This window comes from Prionailurus viverrinus, chromosome X (genome assembly GCF_022837055.1).
Source record: "Prionailurus viverrinus isolate Anna chromosome X, UM_Priviv_1.0, whole genome shotgun sequence".
In the NCBI taxonomy this organism is placed as follows: domain Eukaryota; kingdom Metazoa; phylum Chordata; class Mammalia; order Carnivora; family Felidae; genus Prionailurus; species Prionailurus viverrinus.
The window spans coordinates 29,426,048-29,447,147 of NC_062579.1; the positions used below are offsets into that span (position 1 = coordinate 29,426,048).

A 21,100-nucleotide genomic window follows, 5' to 3' on the forward strand; every position below is an offset into this window, starting at 1 on the left:
AAGTTGACATGAAATGGAGTATCATAGGAGCTCACCTTGTTAAAATACAATATTTTATTCAATAAATTTTGCATGTCTAGTATGTCAGGTGTAGTGAGGAGTATGGGAATATAGCATCAAACAAGATATACATGATCCCTGCCCAGCATTAAACAAAATAGGACATCATTATAAAATTAAATCTCCCTTTGGGGCTTGATGATTTCTAGTCAAATGTGATTAAGCTCATTTTCTGGTTTGTGGACTCTCCAGGACCTTGTTTTCATTTCTCTTCTGCTTTTTGTCTGAGAATTCAGAGCTCTCCAGTTCAATTAGATTGAGCAGTGGAGTTTAAAAACAGTAGCAACAGACAATTCAAGCCTAGCATTCCCCATCATCTCTAGTTTTTTTTTTTTTTTTTTAAACCTATGTGGTCACTGTTGCCCAACAACATCAGTGTAATAGTTTTTCCTTGGAATCCATTCTTGAGATTTTATCTGGGCTGCTCCTGCAGGAGAAAGTACTAATTAATACAGGGGGAAAAAAAAGCATTTCTGCATGGGCCTTCTTATTTTACCTTACAACAAACCCATACTTATGCTTTTATAGAATGTAATTCTTTTTTTTTTTAATTTTTTTCCAACGTTTATTTATTTTTGAGACAGAGCACGAACGGGGAAGGGGCAGAGAGAGAGGGAGACACAGAATCGGAACAGGCTCCAGGTTCTGAGCCATCAGCCCAGAGCCTGACGCGGGGCTCGAACTCACGGACCGCGAGATCATGACCTGGCTGAAGTCGGACGCTTAACCGACTGCGCCACCCAGGCACCCCATATAGAATGTAATTCTTATTGTGAGGCATTATCAACTTAATTTTGTTCTTGAGACAATTTTCCTTTAAAAACTTTGAATGATACTTACTGGGAATGGACCTTTATTCAGGAATAGTTTTTGTAGAAGAAAGCTATAAATCTTGTTTAAGAACTTCATCCTACAAAATAATACCTTCTTCAGAATTGAGGTTAATATTCTAGTTGTGTTAAACCATTAATTTTGTTTCTCCCGGCAGCTTTAATATAATATCCTTGAACATATTCGCCACAGTGATGTATTTTGTTAGTGATGCAACAGTATTACATGTTATAGAAAGACCTCTTCTTCTAAAGCCTAGAGCGATATAAAATTTATTCCATATAGTATTTATGATTAGTTTTCAGTGCCATTTTTTGTGATCTGCATATAAAGTAGAACAATGGGATTATTGAAGGTGTGAGAACCTTTTTTTTTTTTTCTGGTTGAATTGTGAATGTTGAGCTCTTGAAGTGATTTAGTATATCTGATCCCATTTATTTAAAAAAACTGTAATAGTGAAACTTCTTCTGTGATCCCATTTAAAGCACCAGTTTGTTACATTTAGGGCTGAGATTTGGTGCTGTGGTATGCCTAAGATAATACAACCAAAGCCACATTGTTTATTTTACTTTTTCACTCACACATGATGTCCATTATGCATTGATCTTCTCCAGTAATATTAACTTTCTTTAACTGATTGTTATGCTATCTGAAGACTCTTATTAAAATTTAATCAGTAAACTAAAAATAAGCAGCTAATGCCATAGTGCATTCTGGTAACTCACAAGACAAGAAAAAAAAAAGTAAAGCCTAATGTAGATTGTGTGAGGTTAAAGGAAGGTGAGTATATATTTTATTGGCTATTGAAGGGTATATGTAAGTTACCAATTTTCCTCTCTTGAGAAGTATGTAATGGGAACACACTTACAGGTAATGCACTTTTTCATTTGCTGAATACCTACTGTTTTCCCTATACTAACACTGAACTGTCCTGAATTATATGGCATTACACAATAGGCTTAAAGCCTATCTCGCCCCCTTGTTTTTCACAGAAAAGCTTTTGTAGGTAATGACTATGGCTCACATGATTCTTGAGCTCTGTTCTGCACTTCCTTCCCATTCACCAAAGTGAAGCAAACCCTACCCACATGCATCATCTTCATAATGGCCTCTCCCTTTTTGTTTCATTCTTAAAGGGTTCCTTCTGCCTTACTGCTTTTCTTATTGCTCTTCTCAAAGCATTTCTAGATTTAGAAGAGATACCTAACCATATTCCTGTTATATTAGGTTTGTTTTTCTTTTTCTTTTTGATGACTTTGTTCTGCTGGCTCAAAGGCACTTATTTTCACAACAATACAAAGAACTCATTATTTTAGAATATTATGGCATTTTGTTGATCTTAAAGGTAGTATTTCTCTAAACGAGCAAAAGACTTGAAAGAGGCATTTCACAAAAGATATCCAGTGGTTGGTTAACGTACAAAAAGGTGTTCAACTTCATCACTCATTAGGAAAATGCACAGTGTAATACCATTACCACCCACCAGAATAGCGAAGATGAAAAAGAATATACTAAGAGTCTGTAAGAATGTGGAGCAACTGGAAGTACACTGTACTGTTGTTGAGAATGAATATTGGTACAACCACCTTGGAAAAGTGTTTATCAGGTAATGAGTAGAGCTGAATACAGGCATCCCTATGGCCCAGTAATTCCTCTTCTAGGAATATACCTGACAGAAATGGGGATATAGGTTCATAAAAAGACATGTACAAGAATGTTCACAGCATTGTTTCTAATAAACCTAAACCTGAGACTAATATAAATGTCCATCAAATGATAAAATGAGTACATTAATGGGGATAGGTACTTAATATGGAATCAGTAGTGAGAATGAATGAACTAAAACTATAGGCAGCAACATGGTTGAATCTTACAAACATCATGTTGAACAAAGGGAGTTAGATCCAAGAGTATATATTATGATTGCATTCACACGAAGTTCACAGACATGCAAACCTCATTTGTGATACAAGAAATTAGGCTAGTTGGGAGATAGTAACCAGGCAGGGGGCACAAGGGGGGCTACTTTGGGGTGCTGGTAATGTTCTGCTTGGTGTCCTGATCTGGGTACTAGTTACATAGGTGTGCTTACTTTATGAAAATTCAACAAGGAGTGTACCTATGATTTGTGCACTTTTTTGTATGCATACTATATTTTAATACTATTTTATATAAAAGATTAATAAATACTGTATTATCTACTGCTACATAACAAATTACACTCAAACCTGGCAGCTTAAAATTATGAACCTATACTGTCTCACATAGTTTTTGGGAGTCAGCAATCCAGGAGCAGATAAGTTGGGTCGTTTTGAGTCAGGGTCTCTCATGAAGTTGCTATTAGACGGCCTACAGGCCTGCAGTCTTGTGAAGGCTTGAATGGGGCTGGAGGATCTATTTCAAGGTGGCTCTGTCACCTATCTGTTGACAGAGGCCTCAGTGAAAGCTCTTTTTACCACAGACTAAAAAAAGAAAACAAAACCCACAGGTAACATTGTGGGTATGTGAGTGTATAAAATATGTTTTTACATGTGTTTGTTTGTATTTAGCAAATTGCGCACATTCTCATAATTTTTTCTCTGCTCAATACATTGAGGGCATCTTTTTTAAATGATTGGGTCATCTATAGTTCTGTTTCATCTTTTTTGCATGTAGCTTTATTGATGTATAATTGACATAAAAAATTGACATACATGCACATGTTTAAAGTGTACAATTGGATGAATTTTTGAGTATGTATACACCCATGAAATTGTTATCACAGTTGAAGTAATGAGTAATCTATCACTCTAAAAAGTTTCCTCATGTCTCTTTATTATAATCCCCCCCCATCCTTTTTAATGGCTGAAAAGCTTTATTTGCATATGTAAAGTGTCTTTAAAATCCATACTTAAATATTTCTCACAAGTAGGTCTAATTTTTTGTTTGAATTGTAGAACTTCCACTCCATTTTGAGGAAGAAATCTCCCCCTCCCCAGTTAAGAACATGCAAGCCATATTGCCTGAGTTAGAATCTTAGCTCTGCCACTTTACAAACCACATATGACTTTGAGCAAATTGCTTAAATACTCTGCATGATACATTTTTTTTATCTATACACCAGTACTAATGATGGTACTATACCTAACTTATAAGATTGCAAAGATTAAAGTAATTAATGTATCTGCTGATCTGATAACCAAGCACTACATTATTGTCTGCTGTTATTATTCTCATGGGTTGTTATGCTAAGAGCCTAGGTTGTCAAGCTTCTCCTGATAATATCAAAGCTATGAGTTGATAGGGCCCTACATTCTAATATCCTACCAGCACTTACCTCTTCCTTTCGCTACCACTTCTGTATCACATCCCTGCGAGGTCTTTACTAAAAGTGAGGAGAGGTATGTACTTAATGTTAGGATCTTTTAGTATTTAGGTAATATCTTTGGGACATTTTGTATGCTGAGAGATACCTAAAATAGGATACTTTAAAAAAAATCCCAAGACTTTATGTCAAAATGCCACTTACATTTCATCATTGAAAGTCATTAGTGGTCTCTTAGATACTAGTGATTATGCATGTATAATAGCTATTCCTTTTACATATACTAAGTATATATTGTATGAAAGATTCAAAGAATTAAGATATTTCTTGTCCTTGGGAAGTTTACTGTCAACTTGAAGAAATATGAATAGATTTTGTAGTAGTGAGTGTGGAAAGACGGGCATCAGGTATTAGAGATACGGCAATGGAAGACTGAGTAGGTCTTACGGATTGGTTATGTTAGCACCACTGTTGTAAACCCATGTTATAGGGGTGCATTTTACTACTTTTTCTAAACTGGACTACAACCCAAATGTCTACCAGTGGTAGAATGAATGAATACAAAGCAAATATACGTAACAAGGAGTCAGTAGTCAGAATAAATACCATAACCACATGTAACAATATAAATGAAATTTACAAACATGAAGTTTAGTGAAAGAAGCCAGCTCCAAAGGAGTATACACTATGATTTCATTTATACAAAGATCAAAAAACCGTGCAAAACCCATCTATAGTGTAAGAAATCAGGCCAGTGGTTGCTAGTGCCTACACACACACACACCCCCACACACCCACCTCAAGCCTACCTACCCTTTTCTTCACCTTGTGTATTCCAAGTATGAGACTTGCCTTTATCACTATAACTGCCATTACCACCATCACCACCATGGAGTATCCAGGGCTCTGTTCTTCAGGGCATATGGTCCAGGGAAGTTACAGAGAGGGCTACTGCATGGGGCAAATTGGTTGAGTACTGAATAAAGCTTCAAGCGTGAATAGGCATCCTTCTAGCAGGGAGACATCAGCAAGGCGATGACTACTGTCTGAGAGAAGCCTTCACCATATATCATCAGGAAAGATTCTGTCCATGTGTTTGCTCTTATGGTCTTTTGATGCTAAATCTACTCCCAAGGGACTCCTTGGCATTCAAGCAGTGCCCTTCACTAAAAATGGCCCGTTGTTTTAAATCTGTTTGGTACCTTCAGGTATGGCCTATACTGGGCCCCACTGACTTCTCTCCTCCCTTTAGTCCAAGGGAGCCTTTCTGGACTGGGAGAGGGAAATGAGTAAATGGGGTTGAAGGGAGAACCCTTGCTCTCATTATTTTCTTCAATCTTATTGATTTTGCTAGAAGACCTCTCATTTCCCCCAGGTACCTTGGATTACAAAGTTAAGAAAATTTGCTTTTTGCCTTTTTTCTGACCAAAGCTTATCTTTCATTTGAAACAATGAGAACAGAATGGGTTAGCTATTTGTGGGGGAGGTGGCAGGTAAGGGGTTAAAAAAAAAAGTGAACTCTTGAGATAAATAAAACTTTAAATATCTTAAAATTTGATTCTACAACACATGGGTTGAATGAGGTAATGAAGATATAATTACTATAATTATAGAATTCAGAGGGGAAGCTACTTTATATATGTGGTGGAGAAAGTAATATTTGGCTTTAGATCTATGATGTGTCAGGTGGTGGCATGATACCCAGGTGTAGATTTCTCTGGCATTTGGAACTGTGGAAGTTAGGAGAAAGGTCAAGGCTGGATATATAGCTTTGTATTTTATTGAGGTGGAAGTGATAATTGAAACATCACTGTGGATGAAATAATTTTTGTTAGGAAATCTAAATGACTTCATCAAATGATTTATGGGGCATCTAGATTATTTGATGTAGTCTGTGATGACTTTTTATTCTCTGAGGTATTTCTATAGTTTTAGCATGATCTATTTAGATAGTTACACCATTATCATTAATATTTTATTGTGTACTTGAAATGTAAGCCCCACTGTCATATAAAATTAATATCTCTAACTTAAAAGTTATATAGGGAATTTTCTAACTGCTGTTACTGATAGCACTGGATCTTTATGTTTCAATAATATTTATCCTGGTCTTTCTTGAATTTCTTTTGACTTATTGATTTATGAAAATCTCATAAGCTGTTTCATTGTACACTCCAGGAGTTGGCAAATAATGGCTTGCTGCATGTTTTTGTGCGGCCTATGAACTGAGAATGGATTTCACATTTTTAAATGGTTGAAAATTTTTAAAAGAAAATTTCATGACACATGAAAATTATATAAAAATCCCATTTCAGTATCCATAATAAAGTTTTATTAGAAATAGCCACCACAAATTCATTTCTGTGGCTGCTTTTGTGCTACAATAGCAGAGTTGAGTAGTTGCGACAGAGACTGTATGGCCCAGAAAGCTTGAAATATTTACTCACTGGCCCTTTATAGAACAAGTTTGCTGACCTCTGGTATACATCAGCAGCTGTGTTGACTAGTTACTGAAAGCTACTAGTTACTACAGCTACTGAAAGAATAGTATTTTAAAAAGTGATTATTTTACACAATCATCTTTATTTTTTTCAAATTTTTACTTAAATTCTAGTTAACATATAGTGTGATACTGGTTTTAGGAGTAGAATTTAGTGATTCATCACTTACCTTTAAAACCCAGTGCTCATTACAAGTGCCCTCCTTAATCCCCATCACACATTTAGCACCACCCCCCCACCACGTCCCCTCCAGCAACCCTCAGTTCTCTATAGATAAGAGTCTGTTGTGTTTTACCTCCCTTTTTTTTTCCTTCCCCTGTATTCATCTCTTTTGTTTCTTAAATCATCTTTAAATAATTTCTGCCCTCCTCTGCTTTTTCCCTTTGGTATGTACCATTACTTGTCATGATTTAACATGTAGACATTTTGCTTGTTGAAATAAACAAGCACAGTCTTTCTTCCCATGTAGATTGTAACTTTCATGAGAGCAGGATTTTTTTTCCTCTTTTGTTTTCTGCTGTCTCCCCAGCACCTAGGCAAGTAGTAGAAACACAATGTATTAGAGTAGTCACACAGTATATGTTGAATTGAAAAGATGACTTTGCTGAATCTGCTACATACTACTTTACCCAAATCTGAGGATAACTGACAAGCAGATGGAAACAAAGTGTTATTTTCTTCATTTGCATAATTTGCCTAATTTTGCTTTCTAGATTTTAAAAGGTTAAGTATCCAAGGAATTCGGTAATACCTGACTGCACTTTTGATGTTGCTGCCTTGTGTATATCACTGGAAGGAACAGCATCTATAAATATTAATACATTGCAGGGGCGCCTCGGTGGCTCATTTGGTTAGCCTTGGACTCATGATTTTGGCTCAGGTCATGATCTTACTGTGAGTTAAAGCCCCACATTGGGTTCTGCACTGACAGTGTGGTGCCTGCTTGGGATCCTCTCTCCTGCTCTCTCTGCCCCTCCCCCACTCATGCTCTATTTCTTAAAAAATAAACTTAAAAATATTAATGCATTGCATATGTTAATTTAAAATTTTATTTTATATATTATGATTTTATAATTTATTTTATAATATATTCAATACATACTACTTATTTGTTGTGTTTCTCAAGCCTTTATGTCAGTTATTATACATTGAGGATAATGGGCTAGCAAAGTGAATGGCACATAATAAGTACCTAAAAGTTAGGGTAATTGAAGAATTAATTAAACAGCCTTTTTGGGAATAGGTTTCTTTATAAATGTAGAGGTATTATTTAGTGGTTTCCCACTACTTTTAGAATAAAATCCAAACTTTTCCCCCAGTAAAGCTTTGCACAATTTGACCATTTGTCTCTGACTCCAACCTCTTCTCTCTTGCTGGTGATGGTGAAGCCAGACTAAACTTATTTCATTCCTCTAATACCTTATGTTCCTTTATGTATAGTTAAAAAAAAAATTATGACTTCCCCAGAGCCTCTAAGCTTTATTAGGACAAGAATCACATCTGTTTTACTCACCATCAAATCCCCAGTGCTTAGCAAAATTACTGAAATATAGTAAGTGGTAAGTAAATATGTGTGGAATGACTACATACATGGTTGACAGAGCACTGGACTTGGTGTCCGAAACTCTGGATTAAAATCCTGGCATGTGTTCTCAGTCTTGATCTAGATGCCACTTAATGCAGGTGTATTTGTGAAGTCATTGAGATATTCAGTTATAATGTGAGCACTTTTTAAAAAATTTGTTTTGAGAGAGAGCGAGCACAGGTGCACAAGTGGGGGAGGGGCAGAGAGAGAGGGAGAGAGAATCCCAAACAGGCTCCTCCTCACTGTCAGCGCAGAACATGATGGTGGGGCTCCATCTCATGAACTGTGAGATTATGACCTGAGCCCAAATCAAGAATTGAACACTAACTGACTCAGCCACCCAGGTGCCCCAGCCTGAGCACTTCAGATGTGAATATGTTGATAAGTCAGAGACAACGATCCTGGGGTGCCCCTACTTACTAATTATGTGAACATGAGTGAATCAATTTCATTGAAGTTTAGTTTTATCATTTATTAATACATCTTATTGTACCTGCCTCATAAGGTTGTTGTAAGCCCTGATAAGATGACATGTGAAACTGCCTTATTGTTGTAGATATAAAACATGTACTCGTTGAGTCATTATTATTTGAAGCGGAGAAGATGCAGAGGGGAAGCACTGAGAAACCTAGTTAGAATAAACCCATCTCTTACAGAAGAGCCCTTTACGCAGCTGACCAGACCTGGGGCTTTAAGAGACACTATGAGGAAAGAATGGACTCCATCTCATCTCTAGCATATGCAGGAGGACCCTTAGGCCCTCTTAGCCTTGAAAGTAAGACGGAGCTTTGGAGCTTAGGGGAGAGCAGGAGACTAGGACTGGCAGAGCCCTTACTAAGATGGCCAGAACTTAATGTAATGGTGTGTCTGAGTACAGTGGAGGACAGTGAAGTGATTGACCTACCTAACCAGTTATGAGAGAGACATGTAGCTGAAAAATAAAGCTAGCTTTGACGTGCTGCTTCTCTACAAATTAAAATGTAGCTTGTAGTGTTTCAAAACCAATAAAGAGCTGGATATAATTGAATCTCAGGATTACTGGAAGAGGAATCATTACCAGGATTAGGAGTTTCCAGACTATGATGGTCACTGGAAGGCTGGGAAAAGAGGGGCAAGTACATGTAAGGGGCATGAAAAGTGAGAGGGGAAGCTCTTAAAGAACTGATGGTACACGTTCCAAATTTAAATAGTACATGCAGCCGAAGCTAGAACCTTAAAATAAGATTTTATTCTTAAAAATTTAGCTCATAAAATATATATTATTTTATCCTCTGTCTTAAGTAGCAATAGTAATGCTTAATGTATTGAACCAGATTGATAAACTAGAAAATGAACCACCAGAACTAGATTGAACCAAGACATATTGGGAAAAGAAAATTGTTATCATTGTCATAAGTCCTGCTTAATGTGCATTTATTATTAAGAACTGTTGTGTTATCATTTAATGCTCCTACCAAGCCTATGGAATTAGAGTTACCATTAATAACCCCATTCTAGATGAAGAAACTGAGGCTTAAAGAGGTTAAATAAGTTGCCCAAGGTCAGATAGTTAGCAATTGGCAGGGCACACCTCAAACCCCCGGTGTGTGTGGTGGCAAAGCCTATACTCTGACCTGTTGGTGGAACTTGTGTCAGGATGCGTATAACCTACCACTATTTGAAAGGCGGTGGTACTAGAAATCAGCTTTGTTCCAGCATGCCTTCCATATATATAAGAAATCCACACAGAGAAGAAATCCTCTAAACTGTAGACTGTGGAATCTGATTATACTGGAAGAGTATATATAACATTCTCTTACTAGATTGTAGGTTCCAAAAAAGAGAATTTGTCTCTTTTGTTTGCTGTGGTTTCTCTAAAGCAAAGTTTCTCATCCTTGATGTTTTTAACATTTTGGACTGAATAAGTCTTTGTTCTGGGAGGGCTGTTCTGTGCATTGTAGGATATTTAGCAGTATCCTTGGCCTCAGCCCACTAGATGCTAGTAGCACTCCTCCCCGGTTGTGACAAACAAAAATATCTCTAGATATTGCCAAATGTCCTTTGGTGAGAAGATTGCCCCTAGTTGAGAATAGCTGTCCTAAAGAATAGAGCAGTGCCTGGCAAGTAAAAGACACTCCGTAAATATTTTGTAATTGACGACAGGAATAAACATTGTTCTACAAAGTGTACTGCTTGTGATGTTCGAAATAACTGGAGGAAACCCTGAAAAAGTTTGAGAGTTTTAATAGTTACACATTTTATATGCATCAGAAAAAAAAAAACATATCAAACCCATGCTTTCATGTACTATTTTACAGGACAGGGCTAAAGTGGATACTGAAGTAAAAACACGAAGTTAAATAAGCACAGATGATAAATAGATTTAGCAAAAATCATGAGATTGCTTAAGGTGGTATGTAAATGACTGTAATTTGAAGCAGTGATCTGTACTAAGGGAAATTTACACAAACATAGTGTGTCCTAAATATACCTAGTATGACAACTTCTCCTAAGTCTGGTTTGTATAGGCCATTAGAACCCTCATTGGGAATGATCTAGTGCCCTGCACATACTAAACAAGATGTAGAAGACAAATTGGTTACCCTCTGAGAATTGGACAGTCTGAGAGATACTGTAAGGTATGCACATCTGTATGAGATAGCACCTAAATTTCATATTGTATGAGAGTTCAGAAGAAAAAGAGATTACTTCCTGTTCAAGTAATGAGGAAGGGCTTCACTGAATTTGAAGGATAAATGGAATTTTAGCAGGTGTAGATAATGCAGAGGAAAAGAGCAGAGGCATAGAGTTTAAAGCATATTTAAGGGATGAGCGGAGGCCATTTTGGCTGGACTGTGGTATAACTGTTAAGAAAGGTGGAACCTGGTTATAAAGAGTGTTTAATGCCAGGCTGGTTAAATCCATGGAACAGTGATTTTTATTTCCTAAAGTCTGGCCAACAGTTGCTCTGTTGTTTGTGTGTGTGTGTGTGTGTGTGTGTGTGTGTGTGTTTAATTTTTTTAATGTTTATTTATTTTTGAGAGAGAGAGAGACAGACAGGGCATGAGCGGGAGAGGGGCAGACAGAGAGAGGGAGACACAATATGAAGCAGGCTCCAGGCTCTGAGCTGTCAACACAGAGCCACATGTGGGGCTTGAACTCACTGTGAGATCATGACCTGAGCTGAAGTCAGATGCTTAACTGACTGAGCCACCCAGGTGCCCCTGTGTGTGTGTTTTTTAAGTGTGTTACCATTCCTATAGAAATAATATTTAGCTTGGATGGAGACCTGAGAATCAAGATTAACAAATGCTCCTACTCAGAAAGAGAGGTATAAAAACTAGAACACACACACACACACACACACACACACACACACACACACACATACACACCACACACACCACACACACCTGACAAAAGAGAACAGTGCAACAGGGGATCAGAGCAGTAAGAGCAGGCTAAATCCTGGCCATCAGAAGAAGCATGTTGGTAACCTGCAACTGGGGGAGTTCAGGGTTTGGGAGCAATGTGGACTATAGGCCTTGAACCTCCTATCTCTGTGAGGAAGTTTTCTTTAAAACAAATTCTAATCTTTGGAAGTTTACCACTAGAATACTTGGTGAGGCAGCTGACAGGTAATACTGATTTTTGCTTCCTTAGTTTCATCTTCCCCTGGAAGAGAGCTGCTTCTAATACCTGTTCCCTCCATTATGTTGACCTCTGGAGAGGCAAGTCCTCTTTGAAAGTCCTGGCCCATGCCTGGCAACCCTTTCTTTTGTAGGTCCTCTGACACAAATGCAAATAGGCTTGATTCTTTTCAAAAAGGCTTTATTAAATATTAAGGAAGAAAGAATAAATAAAATATAAAAAGTCTTATCAGATTTACCTAGCATCTCTGATAGCACTGTACTCTCATCAGTCAAATCTCCTTTCCCTGTTGCCATCAGAGATACCTTCTCAAATTCCAAATTTTGCCATATGACTTGTCTGCTTAACTCATGATTTCTCATTTATACAGGGATTCTTTACACAGTACTTATTTATCTGACTTGGAGGAATTACAGTTAAAATTAAGATGATACTTGGGAAGGGTAAAGGACCTTCCTGTGAATATGTATGAGAGTTCCAGCTCTTTGCTAGATCCTTCCCCGAATAGCTTCATCTGAAGGGTCAGGGGTCACTATATTTCAGACCCTGCTTCCTGTGGTGCTGGATTTCTGATGAGGTATATCTAGTTTGTCTCGGGGGGAAATCCCAGTGGGTGAGACTACAGCTGTCTACCTCAAGTCAACCTGAAGAGTTTGACTCTAACCCATTTTATAAGTTGGTGTTCTGCATAAGATTTTTTGAGACTGGTCTGCAGCTTTAAAGGTGGGAGAGTAATGAGAGAAACCATTAGATGTTTTCTAAAGTTCCTTTTGGTTCCAAAATTCTCTGAGAACAGCCCCCCTGACTTTTTTCTTGATTCACTTTATGTTAGTTTGCTCTATACAATTAATACCTTGTTAGAAAATAATGAAATTTCAGAGCTGCAAGAGGCTTTCATAGTTACCTTGTCCAGTTTCCCAAATTCAGCTCCAAAGAAAAGGACTCCTGAGAAATATTGACTACTATTTAAATTTGAAGTTAGTTAACATACAGTGTAGTCTTGGCTTCAGGGGTAGAACCCAGTGATTCGTGTCTTACATATGACACCCAGTGCTCACCCCAAAAAGTGCCCTCCTTAATGCCCATCACCCATATACCCCCACCCCCCCCCCGTTTTCCAGCAACCTTATTTGTTCTCTGTGTTTTAGAGTCTTTTATGGTTTGCCTCCTTCTCTGTTTTTATCTTTCCTTCCCTTCCCTTATGTTCATCTGGCGAGTTTCTCAAATTCCTCATATGAGTGAAATCATATGGTATCTGTCTTTTTCTGGCTGACTTATTTCACTTAGCATAATACCCTCTAGTTCCATCCCATGTTGTTGCAAATGGCAAGATTTTGTTCTTTTTCATCACTGAGTAGTATTCCATTGTATATATGTACACCACATCTACTTTATCCATTCAATATCAATGGACACTTGGGCTCTTTCCATAATTTGGCTATTGTTGATAAGGCTGCTATAAACATTGGGATGCATGTGCCCCTTTGAATCAGCATTTTTGTATCCTTTGAATAACTTCCTAGTAGTGCAATTGCTGGGAGTATTTTTTTTTTTTTTGATGCTATTATAAGTGGAGTTATTCTTTATATTTCAGACAGTTCATTGTTAGGCTATGGAAACAACTTATTTTTGTATGTTGATTTTGTGTCCTGTAATTTTACTGAATTATTTTATTCTAACAGGGTTTTTTTTTTTTGAATCATTAGGATTTTCTGTATACAGGATCATATCCTCTGCAAACAGAGATAATTTTACTTACTCCTTTCTAAGTTAAATGCCTTTTATTTCTTTTTCTTGCCTGATTGCTCTGGCTGGGTCTTTAGTATTATGTTGGGTAGGAGTGGTGAATGTGCATTCTTGTCTTGTTCCTGATCTTAGAAGAATAGCATTCAGTCTTTGATCATTGAGTATAATGTTAGCTTTGGGCTTCTCTTATATGGCCTTTATTATGTTGAGGCATGTTTCTTTCATACCCAATTCAATGAGAGTTTTCTTTTTTATTTTTTTTCAACGTTTATTTATTTGTGGGACAGAGAGAGACAGAGCATGAACGGGGGAGGGGCAGAGAGAGAGGGAGACACAGAATCGGAAACAGGCTCCAGGCTCTGAGCCATCAGCCCAGAGCCCGACGCGGGGCTCGAACTCACGGACAGCGAGATCGTGACCTGGCTGAAGTCGGACGCTTAACCGACTGCGCCACCCAGGCGCCCCTGAGAGTTTTCTTTTTTAAATTACCATGAATGGATGTTGAATTTTTATCAAATGCTTTTTCTGCATCTGTTGAGATGATTATATGATTTTTATCCTTCTGTTTTATTTTTGAAGAGTTCGAGCAGGATTAGTATTAATTTTTCTTTAAATGTTTGGTAGAATTCATCAGGGAAACCACCTAGTCCAGGACTTCTTTGTTGGGAAGTTTTTGATTACTGATTCTATCTACTCATTATTAGTATGTTCAGATTTTCTATTTCCTTATGATTTAGCCTTGGTGGGTTATATGTTTCTAGGAACGTATCAGTTTTTTCTGGGTTGTCCAATTTGTTGGTGTATAATTGTTCATAGTAGTCTTACCCTTCATATTTCTGGTGTTACTTGTAATGTGTCCTATTTCTGATTTTATTTTTTATTGGTCTAGCTAAAGATTTGTCCGTTTTGTTCATCTTTTTAATGAACCAACTTTTATTTTGTTAATTTTCTCTATTGTTTTCCTATCTTATATTTTATTTATTTCTGCTCTAATATTTAGTATTTATTTCTTCTAACTGTGGGCTTCGTTTATTCTTGTTTTACTATTCCTTGAGGTGTAAAGTTAGGTTGCCTTTTTGAGATTTTTTTTTTCTTGAAACTTCATCGCTATAAACTTCCCTCCTAGAACTGCTTTTGCTACATCCCATTGGTTTTCTTATGTTGTGTTTCTATATTTTTATGTCTTAAGGTTTTGTTTTAATTTCCCCTTTGCTTTCTTTTTTTGTCCATTGATTGGACAAGAGTGTGTTGTTTAATTCCCATGTATTTGAGAAGTTTCTAACTTTATTGATTTGTAGTTTCATACCACTGTGGTTATATAAGATAGTTGGTATAGTTTCTGTCATCTTGAATTTGTTGAGACTTGTGGCCTACCATATGATCTATCATAGAAAGCATTCCATGTGTACTTGAGAAGAATGTGTGTTCTGCTGTTGGATGGAATGTTCTGTTTATGTCTGTCTGGTCCATTTGGTCTATAGTGTATAAATCTGTTCTTTCCTGATTGATTCTCTGTCTGTTTGGTCTATCCATCACTGAGAGTGGGTATTAAAGTCTTCAACTATTATTGTATTGCTGTTTATTTCTCCTTCTAGTTGTGGTAGCATTTTTTAAATGTGTTTACATGCTCCCATGTTGGGTGAATAAATATTTATAATTGTTATATCTTTTTAATGAATTGACTCTTTTTTCATTATATAATGACCTTCATTCTTGTGACTATTTACAGCTTAAAGCTTATCTTGTCTGATAAAAGTATAGCTGTCCCTACTTTCTTTTGGTTATCATTTACTTGGAATGTCTGTTTCTATCCCTTTACTTCATTTTATATGTGTCCTTAAAGTTCAAGTGAGTCTTTTGTAGACAGTGTGTCATTTGGATCCTGTTTTTAATCCATTCAGTCATTCTGTGTGGATTTTTTTTATTGGGAAATTTAATCCATTTAAAGTAACTATTGATGGGTAAGCACTTACTAATGCCGTTTTGTTCTATTGAATTCTGCAGTCATATTTTTTTTGCTCTAAGATTTGATGGTTTCTCTTTCTTACATTTCTTATTTTGTTCATGCCACTGTTTTCCTAATTTAATTTAGCTATCTGTTTTCTTGTAGTTTACTGACATTCTTTAAGAAGATCATTCTGAATTCTTTTTCAGACAATCCATAGATCACCATTTTATTAGGGTCAGTTATTGAAGCTTTATTAGTTTCTTTTTGTGGTGTCATGTTTACCTGTTTCTTCATGATTCTTGGTTCTTTGCATTGGTATCTCTGCATTTGTTTAAGCAGTCTCCTTTTTCAGACTTTACAGGTTCACTTTAGCAGGGAAAGACCTGTCGCTACAGCTTGGGGGTACTGGACAGGTCTTCTGGTAGCCTCTGTGGGAAGGCAGGGTTTGCTGTTGGGGTCTCTTGTTTGGTGCGGCCATTGCCCGTGCTCTGAGGTTGGGGCTCCATGTTCAAGCAGGATGACGGGGCAACTATCTTCTTGTTTGGATGGGGCTTTTACTTATTTATTTATTTGTTTATTTATTTAATATTAAATTTATTGTTAAATTGGTTTCCATACAGCACCCAGTGCTCATCCCAACAGGTGCCCTCCTCAATGCCCATCACCTACCCTCCTCTCCCTCCCACCTCCCATCAATCCTCAGTTTATTCTCAGTTTATAAGAGTCTCTTATGGTTTGGCTCTCTCCCTCTCTAACTTTTTTTTTCCTTCCCCTCCCCCATGGTCTTCTGTTAAGTTCCTCAGGATCCACATAAGAGTGAAAACATATGGTATCTGTCTTTCTCTGTGTGACTTATTTCACTTAGCATAACACTCTCCAGTTCTATCCACGTTGCTACAAAAGGCCAGATTTGATTCTTTCTCATTGCCAAGTAGTATTCCATTGTGTATATAAACCACAATTTCTTTATCCATTCATCACTTGATGGACATTTAGGCTCTTTCCATAATTTGGCTATTGTTGAAAGTGCTGCTATAAATATTGGGGTGCAAGTGCCCCTATGCATCAGCACTCCTGTATCCCTTGGGTAAATTCCTAGCAGTGCTATTGCTGGGTCACAGGGTAGATTTATTTTTAATTTTTTGAGGAATTTCCACACTGTTTTCCAGAGCGGCTGCACCAGTTTGCCTTCCCACTAACAGTGCAAGAGGGTTCCCATTTCTCCACATCCTCGCCAGCATCTTTGGTCTCCTGATTTGTTCATTTTGGCCACTCTGACTGGCGTGAGGTGGTATCTGAGTGTGGTTTTGATTTGTATTTCCCTGATGAGGAGCGACGTTGAGCATCTTTTCATGTGCCTGTTGGCCATCTGGATGTCTTCTTTAGAGAAGTGTCTATTCATGTTTTCTGCCCATTTCTTCACTGGATTATTTGTTTTTTGGGTGTGGAGTTTGGTGAGCTCTTTATAGATTTTGGATACTAGCCCTTTGTCTGATACGTCATTTGCAAATATCTTTTCCCATTCCTTTGGTTGCCTTTTAGTTTTGTTGATTGTTTCCTTTGCTGTGCAGAAGCTTTTTATCTTCATGAGGTCCCAATAGTTCATTTTTGCTTTGAATTCCCTTGCCTTTGGGGATGTGTCGAGTAAGAAATTGCTGCGGCTGAGGTCAGAGAGGTTTTTTTCCTGCTTTCTCCTCTAGGGTTTTGATGGTTTCCTGTCTCACATCCAGGTACTTCATCCATTTTGAGTTTATTTTTGTGAATGGTGTACAAAAGTGGTCCAGTTTAATTCTTCTGCATGTTGCTGTCCAGTTCTCCCAGCACCATTTGTTAAGGAGACTGTCTTTTTTCCATTGGATATTCTTTCCTGCTTTGTCAAAGATTAGTTGGCCATACGTTTGTGGGTCTAATTCTGGAGTCTCTATTCTATTCCATTGGTCTATGTGTCTGTTTTTGTGCCAGTACCATGCTGTCTTGATGATTACAGACAGCTTTGTAGTAGAAACTAAAGTCTGGGATTGTGATGCCTCCTGCTTCGTTTTCTTCTTCAATATTACTTTGGCTATCCGGGGTCTTTTGTGGTTCCATACAAATTTTACAATTGCTTATTTTAGCTTTGAGAAGAATGCTGGTGCAATTTTGATTGGGATTGCATTGAATGTGTAGATAGCTTTGGGTAGTATTGACGTTTTAACAATATTTATTCTTCCAATCCATGAGCATGGAATGTTTTTCCATTTCTTTGTATATTCTTCAATTTCCTTCATAAGCTATCTATAGTTTTCAGCACACAGATATTTTACATCTTTGGTTAGATTTATTCTTAGGTATTTTATGATTCCTGGTGCAGTTGTGAACGGGATCAGTTTCTTTGTCTTTCTGTTGCTTCATTATTAGTGTATAAGAATGCAACTGATTTCTGTACACTAATTTTGTATCCTGTGACTTTGCTGAATTCATGTATCAGTTCTAGCAGACTTTTGGTGGAGTCTGTCGGGTTTTCCATGTAAAATATCATGCATCTGCATGGGGCTATTAATTGTGCTCTGCAGTCAGGTGGGGCCACTAGCTGGGTTCTGTGAAGTCCCAGGCTGTGTTCCCTGGCAGTATGGTGCCACTGGTTGAACTCCTTGATTGGGCAGGACTGTAGGCTGGGCTCTGCAATCATCCCTGGTTGTATGGGGTCTCAGACTGGGCTCTAGAACCATATGGTGCCACTGGCTAAACTCTTGTGTTTATATGGGACTTGCAGGTTCGTGCCCTAAAGTTGAGTGAGGCTGCATGTTTGTCTTCATTATCATGTAAGCCATTGGCTATGCTCAGGTGGTGGGCAAGGTCATTGGCTAGGCTTCCTTGTCCCTTGGGACCACAGTCTATGCTCCTTGATTGGGTAGGGTTAACAGCTTGGTTTCCTGTCTGGGTAATACCACAGGTTGTGTTCAACAATTAGACAAGGTGAGTAGTCTAAGCTCCTCTGCTTATCGGGGTTGTAGGCCAAGCTTCTCAACTGGATGGGATTGTAGGCTAGGCTGTGTCTCACAGTACAATAGGCTGTGCCCCCATGTTTCCCAGGCCACTCTTCAGGCTCCTTGGTTATGTGGGGTCAGAGGCTTTGGTGAACAGTTGGGCATGGCTGCTGGTTTGACTCCCTGGGGGAGCAGAGCTATAGGATGAGCTCTGTGGCCGCTCTAGTTCCCTGGCTGGGCTTCCTGGATGGGTGGAGCTGGAGGTTACACTCAGTGCTAGGGCAGGACTGGGAATTTGCCTCCCTTCTTGGGCAAGGTGGTAGAACAGGCCCCCCTGTCAGTATGGCCCACTGACTGGGGATCCAAATCAGGCAAAACTCCCAACCAAGTTCTGTAAGTCAGAGGGGGCCCCTGGCTCAGCTCTGTGGATGGCCAGAGCTGCTGATTGGGATCTCTTTTTAGGAGTGCTGCTGCAAGCAGGAAAGCCATCAGCCAAGACCTGAACACAATTTGCTGTAAGCCCCACCCCCTTCTCCATCTCTGTCCCCAGTAGTCAAGCCCTGCACATTCTTCCAGTGACCCCTGTGAGGCAAGACATGAATGGGCTTCCTGGGAAGTGTCCCATGTGCTGGGGGAGCTAAATGTCTGCCCCGGGCTCTCTTTTCCCAGTATAGAAACTGTAGGCCCTGGTGGGGGGCTCTCATTGTGTCACTGTGCCACTGTAGGGGAAGGGCAGTGGTGTCAGAGTGTGTCCAGTCCTCTTACCCTTCTAATGTGGGATTTTGACAATGATGTTTTTTCTATGGATAGTTGACTGTTGGTCTTCTTGTGAGGGAGACTATAGTTGGGAATGACCTGTATGGCCATCTTGATGATACCATTCTCCTATATGCTTAACTTCAAGTAGGCTATACATTCCTTAATGGGACAGATAGATTACGTCTTATAATTTTGCCTCTCTGGTGCTTAGCTCCATGTTGGGAATGTAGCAGGTGTACAATAAATGTGTGGTAATTCTATTATTGAGCCCTGTAAGAAAATGAAGCATTAAGGTATGAATTGGCTTCTGTGTGTACATTTTCAACTTTTAAATACAGAATTGCTGTTCCTCCATGCATACCTGCATTTGGATTGTGTGTTTTTTCCTTCAAAATCTCTGTTGTCAGTAATTCATGGTTATTGTTTCATAGTCTTTATTGGTAATAACTCTGTGGGCTGCTTTGCCTCAGGGATTATTTAATTAGGGTATTGCTGTTTGACACTATTCAAGATAGTGTTATACCCTAAAGGGTATTGGATTTGTCACAGAATGACACTGAAGAGAAGCCAGGGATAGGCAAACTAATAACATCCTAGCTTGGCTATTATAATTGTTTTTTTTGGCTTTTTTATCCAATATTTTTTGTTTATATCACTGCCTTCCTAAGAAGACCAATTTGATGACTTTCATATGGCAAGGGCAGAAACTAATGGTAGACAAATAAGGACATAGTAAGTTGATAACAGAGTCCATGCCTCCAGAATGCTGTGTTTCTCTAAAGTTAGATACCTATTTGTGATGAAGAAAACATTTGTGTAAGGGGGCAAGATTGGAATGCACTAAAATGAAATGCTCATGTTGACCACATTAGCTTTAATGGAGCTTATTTGATATAGTGACTCAGTCTCTGTGAATCTGACTATGTGTATGCGCTGTGTTTTATACAGGGAATCATCATCCAGGGACCTGCCAGAGACCACAAGAAAACATGGGGAGGAGTAAGTTTCTCTTGCTTTTAAATAAGTTAGACTTTCTCCATATTAATCTATATATACAGGAAATCAAATTTGCAACTCAATGTGTTTTTTTTGTGAACATCTAAATTGTATTTCTGGTTAGTGTTAGAAAGTTTTTGTCTGAAGCAGGGCTATGCAGAGAAACACCAACAGACCACATGCTGCTCATTGGCAAAGTTTTTTTTTTTTGTTTTTCCTCTTTTCTGAACATCTCTCAGTACAGGGAGAGATGGCTCAAGCTTGGTATCTATAGACCTGCCTTAATCCGAGCTTCTTTGCAACTCTTGGGAAAGTTACTCATTTGCTTCCATTGGTTCCTAAACCTTGTTGATAATTAAATAAACAAAAAAATGATTCTGCTATGCAACCAATGACAGTATTAAAAAATTCATTGTTAGGTTGATTTATAAATGGTTTTGATTTCCCCTAAAATGTTAAAGCCTGGCATTAAGAACCATTAGGTGACTTCCTCTGATTTTTCTTTTCTCATGAGACTATTTATGGGCAGTAGACAATAGACAAATTCAAAGTCATTTTATTGTTAATAGTAACCAACCACCAGTGACTTCATAAATAATCCTAATCAACATAGACCATAAAAGCAGATGCATAAAAGACCTCAGAGGGAGACTTGGTGTTGTGTAGTATAGTGAGAAGAATACTGGGCATAGAGTCAGAAGCCTGAAAAAAATTCTACTTCTAGTACTTTGATCTATTCCTAGAGTTTCCCTATATTTGCTTGTCCACCTCAAG

The 21,100-nt window shown here is 38.1% G+C and overlaps 1 protein-coding gene across 3 annotated transcripts in view; it reads left to right on the top strand.

The window, feature by feature from the left end:
* PRRG1 (proline rich and Gla domain 1) overlaps nt 1–21,100 on the top strand; it is a 139,296-nt gene that overhangs the window by 37,070 nt on the left and 81,126 nt on the right. For all 3 annotated transcript variants that reach the window (XM_047844771.1, XM_047844769.1, XM_047844770.1), the window contains exon 2: nt 20,279–20,329. In XM_047844771.1, coding sequence (XP_047700727.1) covers nt 20,320–20,329 — 10 coding nt within the window. In that variant the 5' untranslated portion in view covers nt 20,279–20,319. The remainder of the gene's footprint in view (nt 1–20,278; nt 20,330–21,100) is intronic.